General features: G+C 45.4%; 1 protein-coding gene across 1 annotated transcript in view; it reads left to right on the top strand.

The window, feature by feature from the left end:
* The window catches only part of LOC144770346 (E3 ubiquitin-protein ligase TRIM39-like), a 186,976-nt gene that overhangs the window by 124,443 nt on the left and 49,265 nt on the right, over window positions 1–13,268 (top strand). The window contains exon 5 of the mRNA XM_078654805.1: window positions 9,306–9,358. Coding sequence (XP_078510931.1) covers window positions 9,306–9,358 — 53 coding nt within the window. The remainder of the gene's footprint in view (window positions 1–9,305; window positions 9,359–13,268) is intronic.

The raw sequence follows: 13,268 nt of genomic DNA, 5'->3' as shown, positions 1-13,268 counted from the left end.
AGGGGTCATCTCTGAGCCCAACCCTATTCAACATCTACATGGCCCCCCTTGCAGACCTCGTTCGACGACATGGCCTCAACATCGTATCCTACGCCGTTGACACCTAGCTCATCCTCTCCCTCACCAAAGACCCACCACCACAAAACTCAACTTCCAGAGAGGAATGCAAGAAGTGAAAGGCTGGATGACAAACAGTTGCCTGAAACTCAACGCTGAGAAAACAGAAGTCCTCGTCCTCGGAACCACCCCTTCAGCTTGGGACAACACCTGATGGCCCACCGCCCTCGGAATACCACCTACCCCCTCAGACCACGCCAAGAACCTCGGCATCATACTTGATTCATCGCTCACCATGAACCGACTGGTCAACGCCGTCACCTCAAGCTGCTTCAACACACTCTGCATCCTCCGAAAGACCTTCAAATGGATCCCCCCGAATCGAGAAAAACTCTCACCCACGTACTCATCACCAGCAAGCTAGACAATGCAACGGAACTATATGCCATTATCAACAAGTCTCTACTCTGCAAACTGCAAACAATACAGAACACCGTGGCTAGATTCGTCCTCGGCATACCCCGGTACAAACACATCAGCCAACACCTGCGAAGACTCCACTGGCTTCCCGTGGAGAAGAAAGTCACCTTCAAGATTCTCACTCATGCCTACAAATGCCTGCACGACAACGGACCCAAATACCTCAACCACAGAATAAACTTCCACATACCCAAATGGAACCTGCGTTCATCCAAACTCGCACTGGCTGAAACCCCGCACACCCTCCGGGTCACATCAGGGGGAAGATAGTTGACCCACATCGCAGCCAAGACCTGGAACGAGCAACCGGTAGACATCAGATGTGCCCCCTCCCTGAATACCTTCAGGAAGACCCTGAAGACCTGGCTCTTCGGGTGAACGGAGCGGCACCCCTCTTACCCCTCCCCCTTACCCCCTCAGCACCTTGAGACCCTCACGGGTGAGTAGCGCTAACAATTCCCTGATTGATTGAAGTGGTTAGCCTCTTGTTTGCCTGCTAAAGGGACACAAACGTAGGATCCCTTAGGGTTGTCAGTGCAAAGTGCTGTCAAACAGCATCCAAAAATCAGAAGTGTTTTCACTGTTACCTTCACAGTTCTCTGTTTATGTAGGTGTGCTAGGTGGGGTAGTATTTTTTTTTTCAGGATAGTAAGTAATATGTTTATTGTGCAGTTAATTAAAACCATTACAAAAAGATTGAATATCATTTATAAACAATAAAACATCAGTTTAAAATATGTTTATGACCACAGTTAAAAAGCGCACTTTGAGATCACTGAACGTATCCACTCCCCCAACCCTGATAACCCGTAGTGTTGTTTCTTCGTTTTTATCATTTGAGGTTAGCAGCAGTTCATGAGACAGAATTGCCCCGCTAGTAAGAGTCTTGGTTACAAAATAAAGACATGCTGACAAATGCATGTTTGCAGTGCGTAGTCCCGTCTCAACATTCATTAGTTTATACAAGGATTAATAGGCTATTGATCATTTCCTTTGAAGCTTATATGTGCAAAAAATGCTTAAAATTGTATGCTTAAAAACACAGTTACAGATGTGAGCGCAAAGGATTGACTGGTCGTCGCCATCTCTGTTCCAGTACAGCTTCATCGATGATCACCTTGGTCAGAGGGAGAAAGCCTGGCCCATCGGTTATGTTTTTCAAGTTCCTTAGTGCAATCGCTGTTGTTAATCCCCTCTTTTTTATTGCCTCACATTGCGCTTTGTAGTTGCCTTTGCTATCAATCATGACCCCCAAGTATTTATATTCTTGTACGACTTCAAGCTTAACTTTTGCCAGGTGCCAGTTGTACTTTGTTTTTGTTTTCCGTTGATTTATACACATGACTTTTGTTTTATCTTGGTTAACCCCTTCGACGCTCATGACGAGCCCAGCTCGTCATGGAGTTTCCATTGACTTCAATGGAAATTACATTCAAAGCCATAAAACACCTTAGCATCCAAGTGGTTAATACTTAGTCTATTGATGTCTGAGTATTGAAATGTAGTGTCCAGCAGGCGTTGTAGTCCTATGGGTGTCCTGCTGATGAGTACTAAGTCGTCTGCGTATAGAATGTTAGATAGCTGACGACCTCCTAGCTTCGGGGCATGCGCATTAATTCCATTGAGTTGGACTGAAAGCTCGGCCACAAATAGATTAAAAAGTGTCGGGGCAAGTACGCACCCTTGTTTTAGTCCAAAGGTTGTATTGATCTTTTTTGATAAGTGGTCTACAGCCCCCAGCTTTACTTGTACCCAGGTGTTACTATGCAGAAGGATTAGCTGTCTCAGGAGTAATGGTGGGATACCTAACGTTTTTAGTTTTGGCCACAGAATATTTCTGTTTATATGATCAAATGCTGAACTGTAATCGATGAAGCAGTTGTATAGAGGCTGTTTGATTACAAGTGCGGTATCAATCATTAGTGAGAGGGCAGAGATGTTAGTGGCAGTGCCCATATCTCTACAAAATCCAGTTTGATTATAGGGTATTGCTTTAATTTCTGTGACCCATGTTGATAATTCCAGTAAGAGTACCCCGGCATAGTATTTAGCCTCATTGTCCAGAAGAGCTACCAGCTGGTAGCTTTTTGGGTCACTCCTGTTACCTTTTTTATAAATGGGTGAGATTATTGAGCCCCTCCACGACAATGGTATTATTGATGTCTGTAGGATTTTATCGAAAATCGGTTTTAGGGCTGTGGCCCAAAATTCAGGATTTTGTTTAAATAGTATAGGTGGGATCCCGTTTGGGCCAGGAGCTCTCTCTCGCCTGCCCTTCAAAATGCTCTTGTAAACTTGTTTTTTGGTGATCATGAGGTTCTGACCATGTTCTGCCATGAGGTTTCGCTGATGCAGGTGAGTTTCCGTGCGGGGCGCGGTGTTGTTTAAGCCAATTTGGGGAGTCTGATTTTTGTTAAAATGGGATTCGAGGTAACTTATCCAAGCCTCTTCTGTGACATTGGAGCTAATGTGCCGACCTTGCGAGTTCGATAGGGCATTAATCTTTTTCCAGAACTGTGCACTGTTGTTTCTTTTGATAACGTGCAGAAGAGTAGCCCAAAGAGATTCCTCGGCTTCCTTTTTGTCTTGCCATATACGTTTTTTCCGGGTAGCTTTTAACTGCCGCAGTTCTTGCAGTGCTGAGTGATCGGTCTTTAGCCTCCGCAGTGTGTAGTTATCCGTACTTTTAGCTGTTTTAGTTTGACGGTATTACGTAGGATGGGGCCTGACCGTAGGTTTTGGTAGCACTTTATTCTCCTGTTTCGAGAATGGCCCTTTAGATCTCCATAGCTATTCTGTAGGTCGTTCGTGAATGCCTCCCAGCCTACAATTATATTAGGGTTGGCTGCTTTCCCTTCTTCCCAGAATTGTTTTGCTAAGGAGAGAAGTCCCTCGGGGTCATTGGTTCTACATTTTATTCTTCTATCGTTGTTGGTGTATTCTGAGCAGATTGTGTTTGCAGGGGGCAATTTGTATAACGATTGATCTTCTATCGTGATTTCTTGGGGTAAGTGGTCACTGAAATCTACGCTTCCAATGCAATAGTTTTTTACTCTTGTGAACATATGGTGAGAGCAGAATGTGTAGTCAATTGTGGACCGTGTTGATACATTGTTAAATGTTGCTATTTGTGGGCGATCCCCAGGAAATCTGCCGTTTAATGCACGTGAGCCCAGTTGTTCTAAGAACGACAACAGATTTTTTGAGGTGTTTGTGAGTCTTCCATCTGCGCTGATGTCTTGGGGCCTTTCCTCCCAAGCAAATGGATCCTCCTCTGAGTTGATGTCAACAACTAGTTTCCTCATCATGTATAGGTTGAAGTCCCCAGTAATTATCCAGTTATTTGTTTTCTCCTCTGTTATAATTTTCACCAGCTCCTCCTTCAATGGTTGACTCCCTTTATTTTTGACGCTTGGGTGCAAATAGAGGTTCACAAGTATTATATGTTCTTTTCTTGTCTTACCCTGTGGAGTAATTCAAATTACTTGTATTTCTTTTGGTGGCGCTAGGTTGTACGCTAAGGGTTCTGCTACTGCTTATGGATCTGTATGTAGCTAAACCTCCCTTTTTGTGTCTGAATTTAGCGTTCCTAGTTGCCGGTAAGTGAAGCATGTTGAAGCCATGCAATGCCGTCGGTGCTTCACTCCACGTTTCTTGGAGTGAAATTATATCAAACATTTGCAGGTAAGATTGCAGTTCCAGGTCCAAGGTCTTATCTCCCAGCCCATTGATATTCCAGGAGCAGATTTTCAGTGAATTCTTGAGTCGGAGTGCATGCCTCTCAGAATGTCACGGTCTTCCAGTTTTGATGTTTATTGTCCTGGTAACTGTGCTCCACTCTGGTGTTGATCTGCTTCTGTCCGCGTATGCCCTAAGTGCAATGTGTTCTCTATTCCCCCCTGTGCTCTGTGCTGTTGCTACGTGCCCCTCGCAGCACTGAGAATAATAGTGGGCTTGGTTGTCCAAAGCCAGGGTTTTCTTCTTGGTGGTTAGGTTCGGCCAACAAGGGGTCAGGATACCTTGGTTTTTCGAGTGGCTGGAGTTTGATGCCCCAGTCATTGAACCGATTTTTTTCCTTTAGGATTTACTCAACTAGGTCTGGTGTGGCCCAGACTGTTTTCGTTGACTCTGTGCATGGGTGATCAGGCGATTCATTAAACTTAACTGACTCCAGGTCAGTGGTTTTTATGTTCTTTAAAGAGTTGATGGACCTTAGTAAACACAAAATGTTGCCTCTGTTTAATATGTCAACCCGTCCCTTTGATATATACTCTGGGTAAAACATAATTGTAGTTGTTGTACCAGACTGCCCTGTTTGTGAGTCCTGAGTGTTCTCTGTCTCTGTTGAGACCTCTGTTAATGGTGATGGCCTCCGCACTGGCATAGTCAGGCCGAGAAGCTGGCTGTTGTTTGCAGAAACTTTCTCCCTGCTCTGCACTATTGTTTTAGTTGTCTCCCCCTCCCTGCAAGTGCTTCTTTGTGAGACTGTTTTCTCCCCTACTGGCTCCGGCGGTCCATTTGTTGATAATGTTGTAGTTATCAATGGTTCTCCTATCGTGCTCCTGCTGTTGGTTCCCAGTTTTTGTACCAGACCTTCAATAATTGAGTCATTGACAATTGTGCGCACAGTGATTTCCAGTGCCTTATCCTGGATTGGACTCTTTTCCTCTTCCCGACCTGGGACCGCGTTTGCTTCTTCCCTACAAGGATTGATTAGTTGATCATCCATAGGTTCGGACCGGGGACTGTATATTTCATCCTTGCTGTGTGGCAGTGCCTGGATGGGTTTTTGGTTTCGCCACTTCCGCCTTTGTTTTCTCCGCTGTTTGGACGATAACTGCGCACCTTCTATCAGTTCTTGATTTTCCGGGGATTTACTGGATTGAGTGATCTTACTCGTCAGGGCGGCTATTGTTCCTTCGGCTAGTGCACCGTTGTTTGGCCCTGAAGTGGGTAAGCCCCCTCCTCAGCAGCCTGCCTCCCGTCTGTTGTCTGGGCCGCACTTGCAGTTAGCTTAGCCTGGGCCTTAGGGCCCTGGGCTTTTCTTGGCTTTGTTGTTTGGTGACTACTATTGCTGGTGTGGGCCACACCAGGCACTGTTTGGGCTGGCACTGCTTTCCTAATGTCGGCAAGGAGGTTGTCCAGTGCTAATGGTAATGTTGCTAGCTTGTCCACAATTGTTATACAGGTGCAGCTAGCCTGGGCGAATTTTGTCTCTGACTGAGCCCACTTGATCAGGTTGTTAAGGTCTGCCAACTTGTTGTCTATGCCAGCAACAAAAATGGAGAGTGTGTTGAGGACTGACAGCTGGAGGTCCATCTTGTCTGATTGGTACTGCAGTGCATTCAGACATTTGCATTGTTCGCAGTAAAGTACACCAGACGTCGTCTTTGCTTTGTCTCTTAGCTTTTTCACTTTTGGATATTGGAGAACTTTTATTTCTTATTTCTGACTCGCCTCCAGAGGCTGTGGGGTAAGACGCAACCAATCCCTCCCATTCTTCAGGAGTAAGATATGATAACTCCGGTTCAGTTCCGTGAGACGTTACTGATCCTATTGGTGCTTGATTTGTGTTACAGACTGGTTGAGCTGGTTGAGCTGAGACAGAGAGAGAGACTAGACCATGTTGAATATTAGATTTTCGCTGGCCATCATGTGTTGACGGTATTTCCCCGACGTTGGTTTTTTTTGTATATTGTAGGAGACTTTACTGTCTCCTTTGCTCATGTTAGCCGTACTCATGTTTGCTTTACACGCCTCCTTGTGCTTATGTGACCACAGTCTTTCCGGTGAGTCTGGCTCATAGGTGCCCAGGATGAGGCGATTTTCGTTACGGTTATCCTCCATGTTGGCCTTTAATAGCTTGTCCCGTCGCTGTAGGGAACCATGAGAAGCAATGCTAAGCCCCTGGTTTCCATCAATTTCCACATTTCCTTCCTGTATGTGTGGGGAGATTTTGTCTAGGGATCCATCCTTGACGTGCTTGTCAGAGGTGCTGTTATAGTTATAGGGGATGCAGTTATTGGTCATTTCCCACTTTTTTTCCTCCGGACCTTCTTCTCCACCCTCTGTAGTTGATACTCTGCGGCTGGCTGTGTGTCCGGGCGTGTTTTGCTTGCAGTCATTGTCTATTGGAATGGTTGTAGGGCAGGGTGTCGCCAGATGGCTCAGGACATCGTGTCCCGGGTGATCGCTTTTCTCAGGTCTCTGGAGTTTTGCCTTCTTAGTTATGGCCGGTGTGACTTCTCCCTCTTTAGGGCTCATGTCTCCGCTGCCGTAGCTTTTGCCGCAGACTGCTGAACTTCTGAAGTCTAGCCCCTGCTGCTGCCATTGCTGTTGCTCTACCAACTGGTGTTCCATTTGATGTGCATGTAGAGGTTGGAGTGGCTCGGGGAGATTAGTTACTTTGCTGCTGTTTATACACAATACCGGCCCAGCATCTTTTATGGAATTAAAACTTTGTGTAGATTTTGGGTTGGTAGCATGGCTTGGTCAGGATTGGGTCGCTGCATGTAGTGCTTACTATCCTGCTTGTAGAGGGATCGGAATTGGTATTGGTAAGGAGCGGAGAAATTTGATTGAAGACTTCGCCTTTTATCCTTGCGTCTGCTTCGGCGCCTCCCTTGTTTAGTGACTGCTTGACTGCTCTCTTCATCCTTTTGGCAGGGTTTGCTTGTGCTGGCTGCCTTGTCTTTCCAGACCGCATTATTGCGTGCAAGATGCTATAAGCTCTTAGATTGAGGTAGCTGTCTTGACTGTCTGTTGACTGTCTGTTGACTGAATATTGACTGTCTGTTGACTGTCTATTATGGCCACAGTCTTCCTGGTGTCAAGTTTTTTCAATGCTGGTGTCAATGCTGGTGTCAAGCCTCCCGTTTGCTCATACGCTCGTTCTTAAGCCTCTCTGGGTGCTCTCTGGGTGCTTCTCTTTGCTAAGCCAAACTGGGAGGAGGAAAAGAGGACAGCTGAAGCGCAACTGGAATGGCACCAAAACTCCTAGCAGCTGACTTCAGGGGTATCTCCCGCGACTCCTGCTCCTGCCACTGCAGGTATCTCAGCTGCTGTATGGCGGCTGTATGGGGGCTCGCGGCCGCTGTCACGCCAAAACACCCCCCTCGGCCCCTACGGTCCTGCCCCTCGGCCTCAACCTCGGCTGACAAAGACTGGCCAAAAAACTGACCGCGGGCCTCACCTCATGCTGCTGCTGGCACCGATCTTGCCCAGCTGGTTCCTTTCCTCCTCGCTGTTCCTTACGACCGGGCTGGGCTAGGCTCAACTTCACTGGCGAGTGGCGACCGCGACCCCCGTAGCCCCACTGCCACTGCCACAACCACCGCTGCAGTCACGGAGGCAAGTCCGGGAGCGTTCGTGGGTTCAGGCAGGCAAGCGGGCCGGCGGGCAGGCAAAACCGTTAACCTTTGATGCCCCCTTCCTCCGCGCGGTCTCTCGCCTCTCTCTGCCTCTGTCAGCTCGCTTGCCGGTGCCGGTGCGGCCCGCTCCGCTGCTGGTTGCTCCGCCGCTCTGAACTCTGAGCTCCCGCGAAAACCAGTACTGGATCGGTAAGATTGCTGTATGGCTAGGTGGGTGTTTATTTAAGGAGCATGATCAGGGCTTTTGAGTGGGACAACAAGCATGGAGGGACTTTAAAATGGGTGTGCCTAAACAGGCGTGACCAGGAATCATCTACAGGGGGAATGACCTTTACAATTTATGTAAGTATCTAACATTTTTCATCTTGGACATGGGCAAGATTGCCTTTTGTTTCTAAAAATAAACAATGGTGAGTGACGAGTGATGTTTCTGTGTATCTAGGTCAGCCAATCCCAAATATCTGAGGAAAGGCAAACCGAAAAAGTGGCAATTATTAAGGCTACTGTCAGTCTGGTAATTATGGCATGGCACATGTGATAAAATACCTTAAAAATGGCAGTTCCGTTCCTTCTAAAAAGTTCCAAAATACCCGATTTAAAAATATGTGAGAAACAAGGTCTCTTCTATGGGGACAAAAAGTTGAAGAGAAGAATACATCGGGTTGTTGGTAATTGAAATAAAAGAATACCTGTCCCAAGGTAAATAAAATCCCAGATTTGTCAGCAGAATATTTATATCAAGGTCGTCTATAGAAACCAATAATGGGGTGTACAAAGTATTTACCTAGTAGTATGGTATGTAATTTGTAGGAACAATTGAGCTACGCTAATAGTGCTGGTACTAAGTTAGTTTAGGCCAGAGCAGAACAGACTGTACATTAATTAAACAAAAGGGCTTGATTAGGGCTTGCATAGAAAATGAAGTGAAAATGTCGATCTCTGACCTCTCAGAAGATATATATTCAGGCAAGAGTCTAATCATGAACACTGTCCCAGGTATACAAAGTTATCTTGTTAAACGGCTGAATTAGCTGTGGCGTTATTTTTATAGTAATGCCAAGAACAATAATTAATCATTCTCTATTAAACAGCTTTTGATCAACACATATGAAACGTGGCACCAAAAAATGAATTTTTTTTTTTAGAGCTGTTCTACTCAGATTATGCACTTTACATGGAATTGATATCAATTGTTTACTGCATGTTGCTGAATATTTCAACCTTTTAAATTGAAGGCAAAAGGGATGGACACATTTTCTAAGCTTTTCCTTATTGAACAATGTGAGCAGACTAGTGCTTTTACCAATATATTTGACTAAGGTTATTTACAGCAAATCAAATTTAGCAGGATAATGTGTGTTGTGCATGCATGCTGTGACCTGACTCTTGTTTTACTAGGTTCGCCAATGTGAAGTTCCGAATACTGGAAGAAAAACTTAAATATTGCAAAGGTCTAGTATCTTTCTCATCCATGTTCCACGTGTGTATATAACAGTAATGGTATGAGTATTAATGTCATGAATAATTGGGGACATTGTTTGAATCACATCGCACTGAGATACATATTTATCAAACAAATTATTCAACCTTGCCATTTTTACTTTTCAAGAAAGGGAGCACCATTTCACCTTAAAGCAGGTCTGAAACTACTTCTTGAAGCTGTTCAGCAATGTATTTTGCAGCTGATAACAATGTGAACATATGCAATATGCAACCAAATGTTCATCCCTTACAAGAGTGAGAACCCTCACCAGTTTACCCATTTGACTGCTCGTTGTAGACCAGATCCTGCTTCTTTTGCCCTCAGTATTTCTGCACCACGTGGTCTCTTATGACTACTAGTCTTTTTTGATCTTGTCAGTCTAAGGATGTATTCTGTACCATACCGATACTGAGAGTGGGCTGTGGGCTATGGGCTAGCCCATTGCTTATCATTGGTTGGCTTTTTTTGCCAAGTTCATTTCTTGCTTCTCATTGAATGGCTTTCCTTCCTCTTCTTCTGTAGTCACTCTCCGGAAGCATAGTTTCTTTACCATTTTCCTAATTGAATAATTTGTATTCCTCCCCTGCGTACATGCCTGCCACTATTTTCTTCTTTCTCTTTGAGCACTCCATGGAAGTGCTTGTGTTTTCTTGTTCTTGCTGCTGTGTGCTATTTCCCCGCTCACATACCCACACTGGCGTTCTCTGTATTACTCTTACAACCCACAGCTGGTACATTGCTTTCCTCATTCCTCTGTGTCCATGCTCCGCTTTTTGCCCCTTAGCTTCTCTGTTGCTCCTCCTCTCACTGTTGCTTACTGCCACTCCACAGCATGGAATGCTCACTATCCCTACCCCATTCCTCTGTCGCTCCCCTGCTCCTTTCTACCCATTCGTATTACAGTTTTCTTCCTGGCATGTGCATATGGGTACAGGCTGTGGCTTTGTCTCAAAAGCACTTGGATGGCGTGAGAGATAAGGACGGTGTTTGCACCACGCAAACTTAGCACAAACTTGAAACTCCGCTATGTCCACTTTGATGGATCTTTATCTCAGCCTGAGTCTAGAATCATCAGTTCGTATTTATCAATGGGGATACCCAGTATAGCGCAGAGCCTGGGGTCAATCACGTTAAAGGAACAGTGGTTCAGCCACGTTTTTTCTTTAAAACGATATAACATTTCGAATGATTTTCCCTTAATTTCATCGGGATATCAATTAATGATTATAATGAAAAATATCTTAGCACATAATACGAATAATAGAGCACAACTTAATTATGACTTACAATAATTTATTTTAGTCAAAAATAATCAATATTTCATGAAAAAGCAAGTGCTACACACACTAATATCTAGTGAGGGATGTGAGACAAAGGATAAGGTAACATATAAAACGTACATACATCACAACATACGTATTGGATACAAAAACAAATTACATAAAACATTTAGGTACGAAGTGAAAATAAAACATACATTCTCTCACAGTGACCTAGATTTTTCTTTCCAGCACTTTGTAATGGTTACAGTGGAATGTACAACTTCTAGTGGAGTGTGACGTTTAGACCCTGGTTGATCTGTACTAATGTTGAGCATCAAATGTGGGTCTTCTTCAGGACAAGATAAAATGAATGATGTGTAGCCTGCATGACCAGAATAGCGTATAAGATTTGGATCACATGTGTTAAGAATAGTTTGTGAGGTTGGACTTGTAAGTTATGCTCACCTATTCCGTGTGGTTCCTGAGGAATCCAAACATATGGTTCTATTCGAGAGCTCTGGCGTCACTCTTTATCTGAGAGTCAATCACTTCTGAAGGTGATCATCCTGAATTTAAATAAACGCATAGCCCTGGTTAGGTAAATACGATGGACCAGTGGCGAATAGACTAGTTGAATTTTTTTCTTTTTTTTTTTTTTAAACCGAATACTGACCTATGGATTATTTGTACATATTGTCTGTAGAAATTGCCATAGCAACCATTTTGAAATATCAAATGCTACTAGTGGCAGCACTGATTGTATCACCCACGCAAGTAACCTTTCAAATGTGTCTCAGACCTGCCAATACAGTGTTGGCACACACAGTTATAAACTGCCATATCAACCTGTCAAGTGCATCCACTTGCAAGTCCTTAACCGTCCCTTTTCTTACATGTGAGGCACCCCTAAGGTATGCCCAAGGTACCCCCCCCATGGACAGGGTGCAGTTCTATCCGTGTAATTCAATAGCACACCATGCCACATAATTACACTACACAATTCCACCCTTGTTAGAAATGGGATCTCCGATTGGCTGAGGCTTGAGCCAAAGCCAGGCAAAGACCACCACTCTAGTCAGGGCTTGGGAGTTACACGCCAGATATAACCCCTGCTCACGCCCTTGTAGCTTGGCACAAGCAGTCAGGCTTATCCCAGAGGCCATGTGTAAAGCATTTGCGCGCACACACAACAGCAACAACATCCCAGGCACACTACAGAAGGAACTCCACACAAGGTAATATGAAAAATAGCCTTTGTATTCTCAAAACACATTAGAATAGTAATCATACCATGTACACTGTGCCAACTGGCACTGGGCAATATTTACAAAGGATTATATACACATGACAGGGCCACGTGGACCACTGTTAGAACCATCACAAAGTGAACTTAGTAAACGTAAAACAGATCATAAATGTACAACCAGTAAACACTGGTAATCACTGTACTTAGCATCAGCCTGTAACATAAACTACATTATGCACAGTATCACATCAGGCGTGAATTACATTCTGCGCCAACCTCACCATCATAAACACCTGTGGCAATCATCTCACAAGTCTAAACACATTAGACCCTAACCTCTTAAGTATAACTCACATAAGGGGCATAAATCACACAGTGAAACAGAATCTCACTAGCATAAACCATAATATGCAATACAACCTCATAATCATAAAACACAGTTAGACGTATAACACAGGGTGCGTAAAACATACTATATACATCACATTTCCTAGCACCACATCACATTAGGGCCTGGCGCCCTATAAATCTAACAGTCCCCCTGGCCCTCTGGCCATCTCGAAGGGGCTCAAATGCCCTATGTCCAGAATGTCAGGGTGCGGTGCCAAGGCAGCGAAGGTCAAGGGTGTACACTGCGCAAACCTAAACGTTGCAGCTGCCCACTACTTGCTGGGCTGCTGGGAAAGTGGGGCAAATGAGTGCATCTCACTCCTGACTTCACAAGACCATAAAAGAACTGTGCGCCTACACTGTGGAGCTGGCACTAATTGCTGTACAGCTGTAAATAATCAAATGAGGCCCTGGCACTCACTGTGCCCAAGAACGTTGTAGCTGCCTCTCGCAAGCGGGGCAGCTGTGAAGAGTGGCCACACAACAGAGGAACAGCATGGACCTCTCTGGGCCCTCTTAAAACAGTTACGCTATCGTTGAAGCCACCTAGGCTCTAGAACTAAACGTGCCCCCAAACGTTGGCGCCACATGGGGCTCTGTAGATAATTAATGCCCCATAGCGTTGGAGCACGCTGGCTCTTGAAGGACTATGGGCCCCCGGCACATCAGGGCCCCACGGGACCCTTTAAACAATTTTGCCACGTTAGAGCGGCCCGCTGCACAAACGGGGCCGCTCTGACCGTGTGCCTCTGCCAGGCACCATTGACTGGGAGCCCCACTCACCAGGGCTCTGGTGCAGGCAACAATCTTCTCTCCTCGCACGTGGTGGGGGCAGGTACCGGCAATGTGCCTTGCGCCCCCTCCACCTTCTGTCTCCACTGGCTGGCGCCCGCGGGGCTCTCCCTCAGCAATGGGAGCCCCGCACAGGCAGGTGCCATCACCTTCCTTCGGGGCGGTTTCTCAGGCGGCGGCGGGGCGCG

The sequence above is a fragment of the Lissotriton helveticus genome, chromosome 7, assembly GCF_964261635.1.
Source record: "Lissotriton helveticus chromosome 7, aLisHel1.1, whole genome shotgun sequence".
NCBI lineage: Eukaryota > Metazoa > Chordata > Amphibia > Caudata > Salamandridae > Lissotriton > Lissotriton helveticus.
This window is presented reverse-complemented; position numbering and strand designations above follow the sequence as displayed.